This window comes from Diabrotica undecimpunctata, chromosome 7 (genome assembly GCF_040954645.1).
Source record: "Diabrotica undecimpunctata isolate CICGRU chromosome 7, icDiaUnde3, whole genome shotgun sequence".
Lineage (NCBI taxonomy): Eukaryota > Metazoa > Arthropoda > Insecta > Coleoptera > Chrysomelidae > Diabrotica > Diabrotica undecimpunctata.
Genome location: NC_092809.1, coordinates 93411997 through 93433827, shown reverse-complemented (window position 1 = coordinate 93433827; position 21831 = coordinate 93411997). Strand labels below are relative to the sequence as shown.

General features: G+C 32.1%; 1 protein-coding gene across 2 annotated transcripts in view; it reads left to right on the top strand.

The window, feature by feature from the left end:
- neur (E3 ubiquitin-protein ligase neur) overlaps positions 1-21831 on the top strand; it is a 301968-nt gene that overhangs the window by 224648 nt on the left and 55489 nt on the right. The window contains exon 1 of one of the 2 annotated variants that reach the window (XM_072537768.1): positions 17857-18130. The exons of the other annotated variant lie outside the window; for it this stretch is intronic. Coding sequence (XP_072393869.1) covers positions 18007-18130 — 124 coding nt within the window. The 5' untranslated portion in view covers positions 17857-18006. Of the gene's footprint in view, positions 1-17856; positions 18131-21831 lie in introns of those variants that run through there. 2 annotated transcript variants of the gene reach the window in all.

Below are 21831 nucleotides of genomic sequence, written 5' to 3'. Positions count from 1 at the left end.
TTTATATAAAGATATTAGTAGTTTAAATTATTTCGACTTAACAAATAAATATTGGACTTACAAGAATTCTCCACCCTTATGCGAAGCATTTCGAAATGCTGCAAATAAAAATACTGAACTTACAGTTGCAAATAAAGTGGTACATTTTAAAGATTTCTTTGAGTTACTGGATCAAGTACATATAATACAACCTATTTATCATGAGAACCCTTTAATAAGTCGTATTGTTTTAAACAACTATCTAACAAATTGGCCAAAATCTGTTTGTATTTATACAGACGCATCTAAAAGTTCAAAGGGTACTGGTTGTGCCTTTTATATTCCAGATAAATTTATAGAAAAAATGTTTAAGCTGCCCACAAATTTCTCTATTTTTAGTGCCGAGGCTGCGGCCATATATGAAGCTTTAATTTATTTTAAATTTGCATCCTATAGTTCAGCAGTAATTTTATCTGATTCATTATCTGTACTTACAGCTATTCAAAAACCGCAACTACCATGTAGTACTTCTAATCCATACATTTTTTTAATTAAAAAATGCTTATTTGAAATTAATAAATACACCCAAAAAATACAATTGATGTGGATCAAAGCACATTCAGGACTTACATATAATGAACACGTAGACCAGTTAGCTAAAAATTCCATCATTCATGGAACACTAACCAACTATCATCCTTGCATTATAGATGCTTTTGCTTGTTCAAGAACTGAACAAATAAACAACTGGAAAGCACACTGGGAAAAGTACTGTAGTATTTCAACAACACAATATAGTTTGATACAACCAAATATTCCAAAAAAACCTTGGTATAACAATTTCATCCTCCCTCGCAAATATATAACTACCATCAGTAGACTTAGATTTGGTCATGCGTGTTATCCTGCACATTTATTTAAAATAAATATATTAGATTCCGATATTTGTCAAGAATGTCAGATTAAAAGTGACTTAAACCACATACTTTTTGAATGTCAAAAGTATAAACAACACACCAACAACCTTATTAAAAGAATGATGGACAAGAACATCCCACTTCCTGTTAATATTCTCTTTCTACTATCACTTAATGAAAAGAAAATGTTTGACTGCTTGATAAACTTTTTGTCTGATAGTAAAGTATGCCTGTAATTAGATTTGTAACCTATGTTTGGAAAAAATAAAAAAAAAAAAAGATTAAAAAAAAGGAATATAAAAAAATACTTAAAAACATAGATTAAAAAAATAAATTAAAAAAAAATAAATTAAAAAAAAATAAATAAAAAAAAGGATTATAAAAAAAATATAAAAAAAAATTAAAAAAAAAGAAAAAAATAAAAAAAAAAATAAAAATATAGTGAAACAATCACTAAGAGGATCTAAACCTCCGAGGGTGTTGAATCGGGTTTATGTCCTAACGTAGTGATTAAAAAAAAATATATATTACCATAGTTGTATTTATTAACATAGTAGGTAGATATTTTTATTTGTAAGATGTATACACTATGTATTTCACGTCTGTCAATAACTGAATTATAATTAAGGTATAATATTGTATTTATTAACATAGTATGTACATTAGCTAAGTACGGAATAATTATATTATTATTATTATATTAATCATGTTTCACTAATTCTTTAAATATTCATATGCATATTTAAATTCGAAAATAAAGCTCATACTGATTGTAACTGGCTGAATGACAATTGTCCAAGCCAAGAAAAGAAAAAAAAAAAAAAACCTTCTCCAATGTTTATCAATGCAGTTGTAACCAAGGTTTCCGATATACCCAAAATGTTTGAAAACATAGTACAAATTTTTATTCTTTTATTATCAAGCAGAAAATTATATTCTCGGGAAAAATTGCGCCTTGACTCAGTTTTCTTTATTACCTATTTCTTTTCTCTTTGATAAACACATTTTGTGTTTATCAGAAGAGAAAGAGAAGTGAAATCACCATTTCTTCTGGTTCCTATCCGTTTCGGATGTTGGAAATCATATTGGCAATCATGACCTTGCTCGCTGCGGCTCGAAACAGCTCCGTTGAGGTTTTCTTAAACCATGTTCTTAAATTCCGCGGCCATGATATTCTACTTCTACCGGGTCCACGCTTACCTTTGACTTTACCTTGCAATATAGACTGCAGCAGGGAGTAACGGTGCTGATTTCTCATAACGTGTCCCAGATATTGCAATTTTATGCGTTTGATCGTAGTAAACACTATCTCTGGTTCCTTCTTCATTTTTTCTAGAACTTCCTTGTTCGTGATCCTTGCTGTCCATGATATTCTCAGCATTCTTCCACATAAAGCCACATCTCAAATGCTTCAAGTTTTTTAATAGTGGTGTCTGTAAGCGTCCATGCCTCCGCCCCGTACAACAACACAGAGAAAACATAGCATCTCAAATGTCTCATTTTTGTATCTAGGGATATGTTGTGAATTTTGAAGATGGCGCTCATTTTGTTAAAGACCGTTCTTTCTTGCCTTTCCTATGCGGCACTTTATTTCCTGTACATTGCTCCACTGTTCCTTTATAATTTTCAAGTATTTTTTGCCTCTTATTTTCCGAAATTTTTTCAGTGCATCCATTTCTGCAATTTTCGTTGCATGGTGCTTTCATGATCCTAGATAGAATTACTTTGCTCTATTTTCATGTTTATTTCCTACATTAAGTTCTTTTTTAGCCTTATTGTCTTTCCACTTCTGTTGATTTCTTACACGCTTTCTTTCTTTCGTGTTTGTAATTGCCATTTTTCTTTTTAGTTTAGGTTTATTACTACTATGTTGTTTTTCACCTTCTGATTCAGCATTATCATCAGTTAGAACATAATGTGGATCTTCATTAAAAAAGTCGGAATTTTCAATATCGTGATAGTTGAAAGGACATTGCTTCTCTGCATAATTAATAATTTTATTCAACACCTCAGTTATCACGATGAATCACTTTCTATCTTTCCTGTTGGTTTCACGGGTATTGGTGAAGACAGCTCTGTAACAATTAGAAACAAGAATTGAAACTATATGGCCCCTGAATTATATTTTATGATATTTCTGATAGTTATTGGAATTCAGATTTAAACAATACCTACTATATTTTTTTTTCTTCTTTATAGGTATTAATAGTTATTATGATGGCAAAAGGAAATTTGAAGTGTTAACAAAGTAATAATGTTATTGCTTTTGTATATATACTTACCAGGGTCAGGTTGTTCACTAATTTTCTTAGATACCTTCAATATGCGATTAATTCTATTCATATTTTAAACTTCAAACACTCTTCACACAAAGCTCAAGCAAATATTTATGTCGGTGCATAACCTCAAAAAGTTATTCACGAAAATGCAAACAAGTCAATAGTAACTCAAAGAAGACACAGCACTATCAAGACGTTTTGCAAAGAAAACTGTAGTAACTCAATATACGACAAATATTGTTTAAAAAAATAAAATGATTATGCAGCGAAGATTACAGAAACTCAACTTATGCAGTTATCGTTGAAAATGTAGTAGGTTATTTGAGGTACTATAAAATTGAATTGTATATTTTAAGTTGCCTATACAGCCGCTAGAGTTACCACAATATTTTATGTTACAGCTACGTATAGAATAATTCAGAAGAAGGTAGTAACTCCAGTTATACAAAAATTGAGTTACTACAGTTTTCGTTGCATGAGTCGATATGTCACTTTAACAGAAACGTTACAAATTGTTCTTAAAATCTGAAAATGTCCCCAAGCGTCTTTTTGTACCTATCTCTTTTAGATCTACTGTGTCTAGACCGTTCATAAAAATAACATATATGTCCCTACTTAATAACAGGCAGTAGCTGGTTTGTCTTTAGTTTCGTGAGTAGAAGACAATGATGCTAGATAAAAAGTATGTGTTTTATCTCGCTAGGTATTAATGACGCATAGTAAAGAACCATGGACTCAACTGTACCGCTAGAGTCACTGTTTAAATATTCGCTCTCCGGCATAAACAAAATGAATAACTTACAACCCATTTGGTCAATCTAGCTGAGATTTAGTCATACTTCAATAACTCATTAATTGCCAATAATTTCAAGTATTTATATTGCATCTGATTATTAAAAAAAAAATATATTAATAACATTTATAAATTACTCCAAAAGTAGGGATTTTTTTTGCAATTATCTAGGACAATTGTTTATGGATTTTAATTTAGGAACTCGCAAATTAAAGAACTTTTTAAGAACTACACTATTTTTCTCTAAAATGTATAAGTAACGTTTTATAGGCAAAACCTGTTTTTTTTTCACTTTTTATGAATAAGAAAAAGAATAAAGCAAAATAAGCTGTACGTCTTGAACGATTTGTTATCAATAATCCCTTATATACCTTTTAGAACCTATCTGGTCTATATATAAATTAATTCAGAGTAATTTAACGAATTATTTCAAACCTAGCATGTTGTAAAAGATGCAAAAAATAAAAAATTATAAGATCCAGACGGCACGTCGCTTCTAAAATAAGGCAAAAAAGGACTGTCGGAAAAACTGATAATAGTTTTCAAGGAAATTTTAAAATCGACCGTAATCCCTGACGACTGGCACGAAAATTTCGCTATGCTACTATTAAAAAAAAGGCAAAACCCGGAAAACCATAATCTTGTTCCTACTTAAAAACTATTTAGCTACTACTAAACTGTTAAAATTGGAATTCGAACAAATCATCTAGTAAAAACTTTATAAAAAATATTTACAGCGATAACAGGGGTGGCTTGCATGAATCTGTCTTACCGGTTATTTTTTCCTCTTAGGGCCTCAAATATCTAAAAACTGCTTTAAATACTGTGCAAACATGGAAGACAATAATTTGTAAAGCTAAGCATCCAGCAAAGAAAAATTACTAACTTTTATGTTATCAACACAAAACACAAAAGTTGTAAAGAAATATTGAAAACAGTGTTTCCGTTCCGTACGAAATTTAATATTTCTTACATTTTATTTAAAATTATGTGATGTTTGAATATTTCTCAGATAACCTACATGGCAACGTAAGACTCCAACTAGGGGTTGCTGCTGACCCTCAGACGGTGTCTGAATGTGTTCACCATAAAATATAGGCCTTTAACTATTGAATGGCGTTAATTTTAATAATTAATTGGTATAAACAGAGTAGCTGTGATTTTTTTTTAAATTTAGATTAAACTTCTATTGATTTAAAAAAACTTTTTTTAAATCTTTGTCTTGACTTCAGAGATAAGAATTAATAAGTTAAAAACGTGTGTACTGTATAGGAAGCGCTGTAGCTTTGAAAAACTTCTTGAGCAATTATTTTTATTCCTATACAAAAATATAATTGACCAACAAGAGAATCTGTTTAAAATTACATCTCTATCTTTTTAGAAAAAAAGTTCTGGTTATAACAATTAAACGTACCTCGAAAAGGAATTGACCGATCGGATCTTAGGAAGTACCATTCGATTTGTAATTAAAGAAGCTACAATAATGCTTTGTGCATAAAAAAAATGTTTGCAAAAGTTATTTCCAAAATTAAAAATGGCGAAAAATTCACATTTTTGAAATTCAATCATTAATTTTGCGTAAACTATTGGGTCAAATATTTATTGTAGCACAGCTTACATTTGAGTTTTTTTATGTACTTTAATTTAATATTTTGCCCATTTTACCCATAGATATTGGTTTGATACAATAAAAATAAAAATAATCAAAAAACACCGTTTTTGCACCTTAAAAGTGATTGATGAAAAATTAAAACCAACAGTTTGAAGTTGCAAACACTTGGAGGTTACTCCAGGCATTGCCCTTTATAACGCTATGCTAAAATTCACTAATTAATACACGTTTTTTTCTCTACAGGATTAACTAGACATGCCACAAGAAAACAGTTTCAGAAGTATATATATATATATATATATATATATATATATATATATATATATATATATATATATATATATATATATATATTGTTAAGCTATTTAAATTGTATTATATTGCTTACTTAGGAAAAATCCTGTCTATATTTATTAAATGAACTAATCTCCAATTAATCACAATAAATCAGCATTAATTAATTACAATCTCAGGCTATTTAAATTGTACGATTTACCTTTGATCGTGGATTCAAAATATTTTCCAATTGGCGTCCTAATCGGGATAGGTAATATGACCTGAATAAAATACATAGAATTTCAACTGAACTATATGTGAGATGTCCTTTATTTTAATGAAATTTTATACAACAATCAATCCTGTAATATTTGCAATATACTAACTTTAAATATATGAGAAGTTGTTTTCTATCATGGACCCAAATGTTATTTTACATTGATTTTTAATATGTGTTATAACTAAGCTCTTTTTATAATTCCTTTTTTTTTTTAGTGATCGCAAAATTAACTGTCTCTATTATTTATTCAATTTACTTAATTAATAAATGAAAATCACACTCCGGCTCTAATGAAATTTGACTGACCTTTCCTTCTCTGCCGTTGCAATTCTATGGCCACGCCACAACAAAAAAATCCTTTCTCTGCTTCTGCTCCTATTGTGGTCCAGATGACGTACACCTTTCTCCTATCTGTCCTTGTATCTCCAAATGTTTCCGGCTTCGTCTGCTATTAATATTCTTAGGCCCTTTGGTTTTCTATCTCTCTGTACCCCGTTCCTCACACTGGTCAGCTTTTCCACCGCAAATAAACACACCCGGTAAATTACGTCTTCGGGACTTCAAACAAACACAAATCACAAAGCTCCTTCCTTCTTGGACGACGAAAACTGACTAACTAACCTTTTTTTCTCTCTCCTATCTCATAGCCAAAACCAAACCTCCTTGCATTCAAAATTTGACCAATAAAAATCATCCACCTCTTGTGAGTATATCGTTACCACCCAACTCTCTCTATAAAACGTCATTCGGGTAATTCCAGAAAACAAATCTTCTTTAATTATTCTAACTAAATCTATCTACTTTACAAATATTTCTTACTAATAGCTACAAACGATACCTGTTTCTCAATTCAATGTCTTTTGTTAATAAACTTTTACCGATATAATCTTTCGGGGAGAAAACCACCGCAAATCCCGGTCCATTGTTCAACACTTTCTATATACACTTTTATTCCGGGTAAAACCATTTCACAATAACCGACTTATTTAAATTTCTTATCGATAATATTTGAAAGTCTTGTCTCTGAGGCCTAATGAACAATTCTTCGAACAACTTAAAATACATATTTTGTCTTATACAGGATGTTTGAAAATTCATATGCCCGTGTCTTTATGAAATATCAATAATTTTAATTTTTATTTAAGTAATAAAATTTGTATATCGGTTTTTTATTGCTTATGGACATTCAAAAGTACAACAAATTCCCGCCTTTGTAATCGATAAAATTTATCAATTTATGCAACTAAATTTTCTCGAGGCAAAATAAACGCACTTCCTGTATGCTATCTGTACTTATGCTACGTATTATCCTATCCTACTATCTACTTTATACAAATTTAAATCTTCATTCGTGATATTTATATACATCATGGATATTATAAATACCTCTGATCTTTTCAGAATCCATATGTTTCAACTCATAGCTGTTTACTCCATCTTCGTTGTTTACTATGTATGGCCCTTCGAAAACAGGCATCAATTTTGCGCAAATACCGGTCTGAAGATTTGACACTCTTAATGCTCTTACCATTACTTTGTCACCCTTTTGGAAAGTTACTGGTCTTCGTTTCCTATTATGACCCTGTCTCTGGATGTATTTCTCATTGCTTCTTCTTAATCTCCTCTGAACGGTTTCTATAACCTGTCGATACTCTCTTTGTTCTGGATCTTCCCACGGTCTTATCGGCATGACGCCTTTCATGATGTATTCTGGTGTTTCTTTCGTTACTGTACTTGGCATGGAATTTAGGTACATCTCTATTTCTCCCAATTTTCTGTCCCATCGCCGATGTTGACCATCCGTTGCAATACGAAGAAATTTCGTTACCTCTTGTATAAATCGCTCAGAAGGATTACTTTGGGGATGCCTGATGCTTACAAAGTTCGTCTCGATTCCCCGTTCTCTAAGCTGTCCCTTGAAACGATCATTTCGGAAGTACGTTGCATTGTCTAGTAAAATTTTTCTTGGGGTTCCTACCGTAGCGATGAAATTGTCTATTTTTCTCAATATTTCTTCCCCTTTTGTGGTGCGGCAACTATATAATTTTACGTATTTTGAGAACACATCCACCATCACCAGAATATGCTTGTTCCTTTGCGTGGTCACAATTAGATCGCTTAACATGTCGATGGCTATAATGTCCAGGTTGTTCCGGGAAACAATGCTCTTTGCAATATTTTCGTTTTTAAAATTCCTGCTCTTGTATTTCTGGCATACTTCGCATTTCTGTGTGATCTCTTTTGCAATGCGGTAATCTTGTCGACTGATGTAGTTTTCCCTAAATACAAGCCATACCTTTCTACTGCCAATATGTCCATTTTCCTCGTGTAGTTTCTTGATGATTCTTTCTGCCAATGTCGGTGTCACTAAATATAATTCCTTTCCGTCTATTCTCTTAAAAAATATCTCGTTTTCTAGCTCTGCTCTTCTCTTTTCTCTTTCTTCTAGGCCTTCCTGGTCGGTCCTTATCTCATTTAACGAAAATATCCCTTCGTCTTGTGTCAGTATATTCAATCCCACATGTAATGTAATTGTCTCCTTTTTTCCTGTATCTTCGTCCCGTGTTAAAGCGTCAGCTATTATGTTGTCTTTCCCTTTGATGTATCGAAATTGGAAATCATACTCTTGTAAGAGCAGAATGCCTCTGTGTATTCTGTTATTTACCAATCGATTCTTCATGATGTGTATCAATGCTGCATGATCCGTTTCGATGGTGAATTTAGCTCCCAATAAGTAAAACCTTAATTTGTTTACGCAAAATAGTACACTGGCGAATTCCAACTCGGTGACACTGTATTTTCTCTCATGTGTTTTAGTCACTCGAGATATAAAACATATCGGAACCTCTTGGCCGTTTTGTATTTGCGACAACACTCCTGCAAATTTCTGTATCGACGCATCCGTACGGAGTATAAACGGCAAATTGTAAATAGGGTGATATATTTTTGTTCCTTTAGCAAATTCTTGTTTCAATATTTTGAAAGCTTCCTCCTGTTCTTCTTTCCAATTCCATTTTGTCCCTTTCTTTAACAATTTTATTAAAGGAATTTCTTTTTGGCTTAAATCGGGAATTAATTTCTTGAAATAATTTATCGTACCGAGAAACCCTCGCAATGTTTTTAGATTTGTTGGTCTTGGGTATTCGTCGATGAGCTTTACTCTGTCCTCGGCTAGACTTACAGTTTCGGTGTCAAGTTTGAAACCCAAATAAATCACTTCCTTTTGAAAAAATTGACATTTTTCAATGTTTAGTTTTAATCCCGCTGTGTCCAATTCTTTCAAAATTATTTTGATATGTTCCACATGACTCTGCATATCTTGTGAAAAAATTAATAAATCGTCGATGTAATGGACGATGAACTCTTCATGGTGATTCAAAATGGTATGCAAAGCTCGTACAAGTGCTGCACAGGCGCTTTGTAATCCAAACGGAACTACCTTAAATCGGTATACTATACCATCAATTGAAAAGGCAGTGTAGTTTCTACACTTTTCAGCCAAAGGTATTAACCAAAAACTATGCTTTAGATCAATTTTTGAGAAAATATGTGATCCCGTGATCCTTCCAAAAATGGCCTCGATATTTAACGGTGATTCATATTGTGATACTGTGTGTTGGTTGATATTTCGGGCATCTAAACAGAGTCTTAACTCTCCACTGCTCTTCTTCACTATCACAATTGGGTTAATATAGGGTGAGTCACATCTCTCAATGATTTGATCTTCCAACATTTTTTTGATTTCTTGCTTTACTTCTTGCCGATACTTATAAGGAATTGGATAAGTCTTCGATCGAAAATTTCTCAAGTTTTTCACCTCAAATGAGTGCTCGTATTTTGTGGCCACTCGGTTTTCCTCATTTATCAGCGTTTCATAGTCTCTTAAAATTATACGCAAATCATTTTCTTTGCCTTCTCCACATATCAATTTTTTTTCTCTCCCATCAAATTTTTCGCACATATTCACCGTGTACTCCGTGTCTTCTTCAAACACCACTGTCTCCATTGTGTCCTCTTCATTTTCCTTTGTGTTTTTTTTTGTTGGGCTCGTCTCTTCTTTTGAGGAATCCCAAGTTTTGCTTTTATTTCTTGTCAAAATTTTTCCATCTTCTTCTCCTGAGCTCGTCTCATCTTTTGAGGAATCCCAGGTTTTTTTTTCTTTGATCTTTTTCAGACCTTTTCCCCTCTTTCTTCCTTTTCCTTTCTTCGTCGCCAGGTTCATTTCCACCGTTTGTTCTTTCTCTGATTCGTCCGTAATTTGTTTCTCTTGTTCCTTATCCTGTTCTTCTTCTTTTTCCTTGGTTATTTTCATCGTATTGGTTTTGAAGTCGATCACTACATGTTTTTCCGTTAATTCGTCAACGCCTACAATCATGTCATGTGACATATTCGGCATTATTACACATTGAAGTGCATACATATTTTTTTTCAATCGTACCATTACTCGTATACCTTCATTTATTGTTGCCAATGTCCGTTTATTTGCGCCCACTAAATTCACCCTAGGTATTTTATAAATTAGACTTGTTAAATTTACTTCTTCGATTAATTTTCTGTTGACCAGTGTTATTTCAGAGCCTGTGTCTATCATAATTTTAATTGGTTTCTCATTTATAAATCCATCCACAAATTTTAAATTAACTCCATTTCTCTTTTCATTGTTTCCTGCCAGTTTAATAAATTCCTTGGGGTGACAAAAAATTCCTGTTTGTTTCTTCGTTTTTAGTGAGCGCCTTCTTGAAAACACGCCTGTTGTTCTTCTGTGTTTTCTCTCCCGTCATCTTCTCTCTCATATTCATTTTCTTCTCTTTGCATATTATTTATTTCTCTTCTGTTCTCTTTTGGTCTATCATTCCCGTATCGATTACCGCGAGATTCCTGTTCATTCCGTGGGTTATTGTATCTGTTTCCTTGGTATGGGCGGTTATTTCTACTCTGATTTTCCCGATCCCTGTTTTCATTCCATCTCTGGGTTCTGGGTTCATAATTCTCTCTTCCGTTCGGTCTATTTTCATATCCCCGTCTAGGTATGAATTCTCGTCTTGTATAATCTCTTCTAAAATTTTGACCTCTATCTCTATATTCTTGGTTTTCTCTTTGTCTATAATTTTCTTGCGGTCTTCTTTCTCTTCTTTCATGCCTATGTGATTCTCTCATTTGCAAAAATTGACATAAGCTGTCAATGTCCTTGTAATTTTGGAGATTTATGTGGTCTTCCAAGGTATCTTCAAAATGTCGCGATATCAACTCTACCAATTGTTCTGATGAATAATTATATTGCAAATGTTTTGCATTATTATAGAGTTGTAATGCGTACATCTTTTCTGATACGCCCATCCTCTCATGGTATTTTCCATTTTGTAACTCTTTATTTACTTGTAGTTGCTGGATTTTTCCCCAGAAATAATTTAAGAATCTTCTCTCAAAATCTTGCCAATTGTCCAATTCTTCTTCCTTGCTGACAAACCAAAGATTTGCCTCTTCTGTGAGATGGTTTCTGATGGTTTCCTTTGCTGTTGCAAACGGTCCTATGTATTTGACTTTTTCCTTTAGGTTATTTATAAAAGGCACTGGGTGTATTTTCCTTATATCCCCGCCAAATCGTACTTTTACGTCTTCTGTGCTATGTACGATGACTTCCTTTCTTTCTACTCCTCTTATCTCCATCTCTGCAATTTGTTTAAATCTCCTTTCCGTTTCTTTCCGGTCTTCTTGTAGCGCATTTTCAAATTTTATTTCTATCTGTTCTAATTCCCTTTTTTGCATACTCTGAATATCCTTCATTTTAGTTTCGATTTCTTCTCTCTGCAATTCTATTTTCCTCTCTGTTTCTTCCCTACTTCTTTCTAAACAGACTTTTATTTCGTTTTCATATTTGTCCATACGCGTTTCCATTTTTTGTTCCATTTTTCTTTGGTTTTCTTCCAACTTGTCCAATTTTTGTTCCGTTCTTTGTTGTGATTCATCCATTATGTGTTTTGTTTCCAGTTGATTTTTATCCATTTTTTGTGACGATTCTTGTATTTGTTGTGTCTGTATTTGCATCATAGCTAATAATTTTTCTAACATCCCTGTTTCTTTTCTTTCCTCCATTATTGTAGCATTTCCTTCATTATCCGATCCTTCATCAATAATTGTTTCCTCTTCTATCTTATCCTCTTTCCTTTCTTGCGTTTTGCTTTGACTCCTTGTGGCCGACATGTTCGTTAGATTATTTATCCCCGCCAAATATGAAACTTTGAAATTTGTGCAATAATTTCCCCGCCAAATATAAAATTCTACTGGTCTGTTGCAACAAACGGGACTTTTCCTGTTCAAATGTAATAACTCTTGAGTACGAGTATCAAATTTCAATATCCCACAAATAAATCAAATGGTAAAATATCAAATGTCAAAATCAATCAAATCATTCAAGTATGGTAAAATTATCAAATTTAAATATCACACAAATAAATCAATTATGGTAACCTATAAGTTGTCAATATCACGAATAAATCAATTATGGTAAATTGTATCTTAAAAAAAATATATAATCTTTATGTCCTCAATTTTTACATAATATTTCACTTTATCCCCGGCATATAAACTTTCAAATATCTGCTCGTCTACTCCTATCCTTTCAAATTTGCCAACTAGAAATATTTTTCAAAGCTTTACACGTTGGGGGCCATTTTGTTAAGCTATTTAAATTGTATTATATTGCTTACTTAGGAAAAATCCTGTCTATATTTATTAAATGAACTAATCTCCAATTAATCACAATAAATCAGCATTAATTAATTACAATCTCAGGCTATTTAAATTGTACGATTTACCTTTGATCGTGGATTCAAAATATTTTCCAATTGGCGTCCTAATCGGGATAGGTAATATGACCTGAATAAAATACATAGAATTTCAACTGAACTATATGTGAGATGTCCTTTATTTTAATGAAATTTTATACAACAATCAATCCTGTAATATTTGCAATATACTAACTTTAAATATATGAGAAGTTGTTTTCTATCATGGACCCAAATGTTATTTTACATTGATTTTTAATATGTGTTATAACTAAGCTCTTTTTATAATTCCTTTTTTTTTTTAGTGATCGCAAAATTAACTGTCTCTATTATTTATTCAATTTACTTAATTAATAAATGAAAATCACACTCCGGCTCTAATGAAATTTGACTGACCTTTCCTTCTCTGCCGTTGCAATTCTATGGCCACGCCACAACAAAAAAATCCTTTCTCTGCTTCTGCTCCTATTGTGGTCCAGATGACGTACACCTTTCTCCTATCTGTCCTTGTATCTCCAAATGTTTCCGGCTTCGTCTGCTATTAATATTCTTAGGCCCTTTGGTTTTCTATCTCTCTGTACCCCGTTCCTCACACTGGTCAGCTTTTCCACCGCAAATAAACACACCCGGTAAATTACGTCTTCGGGACTTCAAACAAACACAAATCACAAAGCTCCTTCCTTCTTGGACGACGAAAACTGACTAACTAACCTTTTTTTCTCTCTCCTATCTCATAGCCAAAACCAAACCTCCTTGCATTCAAAATTTGACCAATAAAAATCATCCACCTCTTGTGAGTATATCGTTACCACCCAACTCTCTCTATAAAACGTCATTCGGGTAATTCCAGAAAACAAATCTTCTTTAATTATTCTAACTAAATCTATCTACTTTACAAATATTTCTTACTAATAGCTACAAACGATACCTGTTTCTCAATTCAATGTCTTTTGTTAATAAACTTTTACCGATATAATCTTTCGGGGAGAAAACCACCGCAAATCCCGGTCCATTGTTCAACACTTTCTATATACACTTTTATTCCGGGTAAAACCATTTCACAATAACCGACTTATTTAAATTTCTTATCGATAATATTTGAAAGTCTTGTCTCTGAGGCCTAATGAACAATTCTTCGAACAACTTAAAATACATATTTTGTCTTATACAGGATGTTTGAAAATTCATATGCCCGTGTCTTTATGAAATATCAATAATTTTAATTTTTATTTAAGTAATAAAATTTGTATATCGGTTTTTTATTGCTTATGGACATTCAAAAGTACAACAATATATATATATATATATATATATATAAAAGCTTGTTTTAGGCCGTTTCAGGCCCATAGCTTAGTAATTCTCTTCCATATCCTTCTGTCTCTAGCTTCTTTCCTCCAATTTTCTATCTTCTTTTCTTGTAGATCTTCCGCAACTGCTTCCCTCATTATTATTATTACATTATTACTACTACTACATTATTACTATCATATTATATTTCAATTTTCTGTTGTAGTTTCTTTATTACATCACATATACACCCATGTTTCGCACCCATACGTTAGAGTAGGTCGCAGGATAGTTTTATACAGCCTTATTTTTGTATTTCTCGATACCTCTTTCGATTTTATTATTCTTTGCAAACTGCCTGGACACCTGTTTCCTTTTGCTATTCGTAGATCTATTTTCTTTTCTTCTTCGTATTTATTTGTCACAAGAACTTCCAGATACATGTAATCTTCCACCTCTTCAATTTCCAGAATTTCTCTCCCTAATGCAATTTCCATATTTAGTGTTCTGCTTTTCTTTTGCTTATTCTTCAGCTCCATGTAGTTTGTTTTATTTATATTTATCTGTAATCCCATATTTCCTGCGTCCTCTAGAAGATCCTTAGCTATTTTTTATAATTATTTTCTACTCCTATCCAAAAGTACAACATCATGAGCATAGGCTAGACACTGGTGACTCTTATTAAATATTGTTCCCGCTGTATTCATATGGCTGTCTCTTATTATCTTTTCAAGGGCCAAATTAAACAGCGTGGTGGATAAAGGATTCCCTTGTCTTACACATTTCTGAACTCTTAAGTATTGGCTCTTCTTTCCATTAATCTTAACTACCCCTGTAGTGTTTTGAAGCGTCATATGTACCAGTCTGAATATCTTAGATTGGATTTTGAACTCCTAAATTCATCAGTTTTGATCTACCTAAATTGTCATAAGCACCTTTAAAATCCACAAAGAGAAAGTTGGTCGGTATGTCGTATTCATATGCACCAGGGAGAACTTGTTTCAGCATAAATACATGGTCACTAGTTGATCGATTTGTTCTAAAACCAGCTTGATAGTCGTCCAATATATTTTCTGTCTACACTTCTATTTTTCTTTTTAATATGGTTACCAGTACTTTGTATGTGACTTTCAGGAGAGCTATTCCTCTATAGTTATCACAACTTGACAGGTCTCCCTACTTATGTATTGGGTATATTATAAACTTGCACTACCCTTTAGGTACTATTTACTTTTCCTAGATATGACATATTAGTTTGTCGATTTTTCCTCTCGTGTAGTCTCCTCCATATTTTAAGTTTTCTGCTGCTATCCCGTTTTCTCCAGGGCTTTTATTGTTTTTCATCGCAGTTAAAACTTCCTCAACCTCATCCTTAGTTGGTCTTGCAATATCTATTCCATCCATTGGTATTGATTCTTGTTCATTGTCGTTTTCCTCCTGTATTTCACCGTTTAGGTGTTCTTCGAAATATTGTTTCCATCTCTCCAACTGTTGTTGTTCATTTTCTATCAGATTACCTTCTTTGTCTTTAATGTATGTCCTTTTTGAATTGTAACCTCTGCTTATTTCTTTAGCATCTTTGTAAAAATATTTTATATCTTTCCTTTGGTATTTTTCTGCCATATTTTGAAGTTGACTCTCTAAATGTTCTCTTTTCTTCCTTCGGCAAATTTTCTTTATTAATTTCCTTTGCATATTGTATCTTTCTTTATCATTACCATTTTTTGTTTGCAACATCTTTTGTCTATATATTCGCTTTAACTCTATTTCTTTTTCACGTTCTGTGTTCAACCATTCTTTCTTCTCTCTCCTTTTACTCTTTGTTATGTTTCTATTCATAGCTGTTTTTATACTATTTTCAAGTAGGTATTTGCCCGTTTTCTTCTATGCCATTTAATTGAACTGTTGCGTCGCGGTTATAAATGTTCTAAATCTTGCCTATACTTGTTGGCTACTTCCTCTGTTTTCAATTCGTCGTTGATATATCTTGTATTTTGCCTTCTTTTGGGTTTTATTTTTTCTGAATACTCGTACTTTAACTTAACTCCGACTGCATAATGGTCTGAATCAACGTCAGCTCCTCTGTAAGTTCTTACGTTAGTTATAAATTCTGAAAATTTATCCTGAATTACCAGATGATCAATTTGGTTCGTTCTCGGATCAAGTTGGAAGGTATTATCTATGATATATATATATATATATATATATCATAGATAATACCTTCCAACTTGATCCGAGAACGAACCAAATTGATCATCTGGTAATTCAGGATAAATTTTCAGAATTTATAACTAACGTAAGAACTATATATAGTAACGTAAGAATATATATATATATATATATATATATATATATATATATATATATATATATATATATAATCTTTTCGCTTCTTTCTTCTTTTCCTCTGTGGATGCGTGAATGTTTACAATGTACATATGTCTTCTTAGTCGTATGGCACATAGTCGATCGGATTTTGCTATAAATGCAGTTACTTCATCTTTTAGTATGTTGTTAATCAAAAATCCCACTACAAATCTCCTACTTTGGCTTCCACTTTTAAATAAAGTATAGTTTTCTATCTTTGTTGTCCCATTTCCCACTAGATGGGTTTATTGTACAGCAATAATATCTATTTTATATCTATTTAGTTCAGTTCCGTTAGTAAAATTTTCATTGCTCCCGCTTCATAATTCCAAGTGGCCATATTAATTGGGTTTACTTCATTTTTGTTTTCTTTTCTTTTCTTTTATTTTCTAGTGCTCTTTTCATATCCATAATCATTGCCAAGTCCGTGTCAGAAAAACATCCTCCTCTCTTCCCTCTTCTACTTTTTTCCTTTTTCTTTAACCAAGGTCTCTTTGTCATTATTTCATCGCCATTCAATTCGATTTATTATTAGCTTTCTGTGCCCAATTTTGACTGCATTACCACTTTCTCTTTCGTTCTTTGCCGCTTGTCTTATAGATTTTTGAATTTCTCTTTCTTTTATTGTTAACTCATCATTTATATAAACTGTATCTTCTTTTAAATTTTTTAGTTTTGACTTCGCCTCCACAACTTTCTTTTTTTCTTGTTCATTTGGTAATTCAACTATAAACATGTTTTCTCTCCCAATTTTCCAACATTATTCATACTAAATGCGAGATATAGGCGCTATTAAAAAACTATCTATTTTTCGGCCATAAACAACGTTTTTAATTTTGTGTCTTGTTTTAGCTTATTATTTTCAACCTGTAGATATTTTAGTTTCAGAAGTAGATGTAATATTTCAAAAGATTCATGAAGATAATCCTTTCGAATAATATCTTACGAGCAATATGTACAAAAATTGTGTGTCCCTTGGTGATAGAGAAAATATTTCAAATCGTTTCATTGACCCTGTGTTCTACTCTGTTTACATCAGAATATCGAAATCGCCCTAAAATCGAATGCCTATACTTTTCACCAACAGGTAAATAGTTACCTTAGTATAATAATACCAGGTACCTAATTCAAGATAGGGTGTCGCATCTGCTAAAGGCGGCTGCTGTTCAAAAGCATACGGCGTGCGTCTCAATTCCCATTGGCTAGCGACTCGTGGCTGCAGATGCTACGCTGCCCCCACTACCCGTTCTTCCGGATACTTTTCTCACTGTCCGTTTCTGAATTTGGCCAGTTTTACGCTCACATCGGTAGGGTTTGTATCGCGTACTCCTCTTATCTTAGTTTCTAGTCGTATTTTACACGTTCACATGGAAATAGGACTGTTCTTAATGAACTGTAAGTGTTTTTGAAAAACTTTTGTGCTTGTGACTGATGGGTATATTAGAAAATAACGCGTGCAACTGCAACAGTGTTGAAAATAAAGGAGAAAAGAAGTTTTCGCCGTTAAAAGGGAAAATGAAGGTTCTGAAGAAAATCAAAAGACGCATGGGACTAGGTTAGTACTTTTTATTAAACCTTTTAGCAACAAAATAATCAATAAAAAGTTCCTGCCATTTATATTTGCTTAATGAGGTATGGGACAAAAAATATAGAAAAACTGTTCACTGATGTACTTGGAAGTAGAATTTCAAAATACTTTTAAAATAACGTTTATTTTCAAAAATTACTATTTAGATGCATATAATTTCTTAACATTAAAATCTAGTTTTGTCCAATTATTGTCCATAGTTGTTTTAAAAATATACTCCAAAGCATACCTTACATTTTTTCACAATTATTTATTTTATTTGTTAAAGTCAAAAATACCTATATTTTATTACCTGTATTGATTATTGTATAGTTTCAAAAAAGAAATACCACATATCTATCTAGGTAAAAAGTATGACTTACTATTTATATAGAACACTTTGAATGAGCGATTTTAGCGAAAAATCAATGAAATATATTTAAAAATTATTTTGTCGTCTAGCCAATGTTACTTTTGTCTTGGTCAGAGGATGTACAGATGAATGCCTTTGACACAAACTTTTGAAGCGTATTGGCAACATCGAATCATATATATATACTTCATAAAACACTGGTGGAATCAGGCATGGGATGTTTGGAGGATACATCAATAGACCTAGTGACAATGTGAGATTGGTGAAACTTAGTTTGTGGAAAAATGACCTTATCGCATGTTTGTCACCCCTTAAAGATCAATGTACTTTTTCCATAGTACTTGTCTCACCATAATTCTTTTAGTAGATATCTTAAACAATCCAACTTTTGCTACGTTCTGGAATACTTTCTTACGTTACTTCTGGAATATAATACATATACATGATATAAGATATGCTGTCTGCTAGTGATTTAAGGGTAGATTTTGTCCAGCAACATCAACATTTTAGAGACTTATGCCTTGCTAAGCTACATTTTTTTATATATAATTTATTTATTGTTACATGAATAAAGGAATTAAACAACTTACTGTTGTTTGTCGAGTAATATATACCGTTTGTTGACATGTTGCTATTTTTCTCACACTTCAACAATAATGTTCATTTCCCTGCACTTTACCTACATATACATTGTTTCACTGTTAATATTCCATGTAAGAATTATTCACCCATGAGAAAACTCAGTCTTGCATACTGCAGTTTAAAATAGAATGTGATCTATTTTTAAAAAATTAATCAATATTTCGGATGTCGATTTTCGTGTCCGAGGTCAACACTAATTCATAAAAGTCATTAGAAAATATTTCGATATGAACACTCACATACATTTCTCTTATCCTAACTATTTCGCCTTGCGCGATCCTCTTTTTGGCCCATTTCTTCTACTCATTTTTCCTACAAAATATCTATTTGTGCAGAGATTTAAGTTAAAGTTGTTTCGTTAAGAAATTTGCTCAAAAAACTAATTATGATTGATGATAAAACCCTTGAACGGGTAATACAACCATCTGATGTATAAACAAAAGGACATAGACGTAGAGACCTGCTTGATATCTATCAACATATAGAGGATTAAATCTATTATTATCTGGTCTATACACCCCAATTTTGCCCTTTTTAGAAGATTGAAAAATTTTCTCATCTGTAATATTACCCTGTCCCAAAAATTTTGTAGCTGATGGTTTAAAGCAAATATAAGTCTTGATTGCTTCTGTTGTGGTGTAACAGCTTGTTTTTTTTGCTGGAGTTCGGTACCTAAGACGCAATGCTTCAATCTCTCAATCTTTTACGTTAAAATGGTTCGCTACGGCAGATAGTGACCAACCATCTTCTAATTTCGTTACAATTCTTGCTTTTAGTCCTTTGCTAGCACGTGGAGCCATTTTTTGAGGTTGAACAGAATAAGTTATCTGACAAATTTTAAGATTTGGCAGTGACAGTGACAGCATGTAAATAATAAGTATTGATCCTTCAAAATACACTGCTCAATTTTCTACAAAATACGCTTTAAGATTCGTATCAGTTTTTTAGGAACCAGCTGTACGTAATGTTGACATTTTAGTTTTTTTATATTAAAATAATTTTATGTTCTCCGCCACTGAGTCATTCAGTTATTACTTAATCCCTTAGGGTTAGCTCATTTGCTCATATGTGTTATATTTCTGGTTTGTCGGTGTGGTCATATTAAAGTCGAGTTAAGATTCGGATAAGAAGATGTCAATTATTACGTTTTTTCTGCATTGACCAACCTTGTATTTAGACCTTTGCTATAACATTGTGCTATCAATAATTTTCAAATGTACTATAGTGCTTTCAGAATTCATGTAGACCTATCATAATAGTTTAAGCATAATAAGTTGTATATACGCGTAAACAATTTTAATTTTGTAATGACTGTTAAGTGAAACTTCTTGAAATTTTTATAACTGTATAGATGTGATATTGCCCCTATTATCACGCGAAATTAAAGTTTTTTGTCCTTTTTTTGAAAAGTTATTACTTAATAATTTTCAAAAAATCGAAGGTCAAAACTATTTTTGCAATAAAAGCAACATATTAACAAAAAGAATGTTACAAACTCTCATTTTAAAGGAGTTTATATTCTTTTTCAGTAAAATTACATAATTTTATCCAAAAAGCCGGATTTTACCGGAAAGGTCATCCGTATAAAAGAACTTATTTAAAATCAAATAGCAAACACCTACATTGTTTATATATTGTTTATAAGTAAAAAGACTTTTAATATTTTGCACTTATCTTGTTTATGACATATTATCACCAAATTTATCAAACGCAGTTGTTAGATACCTGCTTGACACCTGGTATGATATCTCTGGTCTACAAGTAAATGTCACGGCTGTTAACGAGTGTTTCATTCCTTGACATATTTTATTTATAAATGATTTTTGCTTATATATTTCTTTTTATATACCATTAGATTTTTTAGGTGAATTCATGTAGGTCCGTATTAATCTTTCATGGTGTATAAATATTTTGTGGTTCCCGACGATTTCGGAATAACGTTCTATAACAGTCGTCTACCTTATTATAAAACTCTCCGAGCAATTTAAAATACATTTGGAAATAAAAATGGGGCCGAAATCGCTCATAAAGTATTCCTCACATGCTTCTTGGATGTTAAACTTCTTCAACAATTAATATTAAGTCTAGTACCTAGTGTGCCTTGGAGAATCTACGCTTAAGGTTGTCTTTCGATTGTTTCTTCGTGACGTTATTTTCACGTTAACTACTTACGCACGACTTTGGCGTGTTCCCACGGTAGCGAGACGCTGTTGCCAACTCTTATTACAATTCATAAACGATACAGATATCTAAATAAAACATTTCATTAATTCTCAACTGATTAGTACATCCGGCTTTTATTTTAAACCTATTCGTAGCTGCTTCGACGGATAATTCGTATAAAGGAACTTATTCATTGCAGCTATTATAAACAAAAGATAATTGTGGTCTATTCAGAATCGGTGTTTAATAAAGGTATATTGATGTACAGCAATAATAAAGACATGATTCATTCACATTGATATATAAAGAAGCCGCCTTGTCGGTTAAGTTTTTGTAATGTAATATGGATCAATTTCATACTAGAAGATTGCAGTTTTGAAGATAATTTCAGACTAAAATATGGTCGTAAATGATATAAGCCGAATAATAATACCCACTTGCTGTGTAATTCATTTATAAAGGATATGATTTATTTTTATACAATATCTGTTTTTGCAGAGGTGGTGGGTGT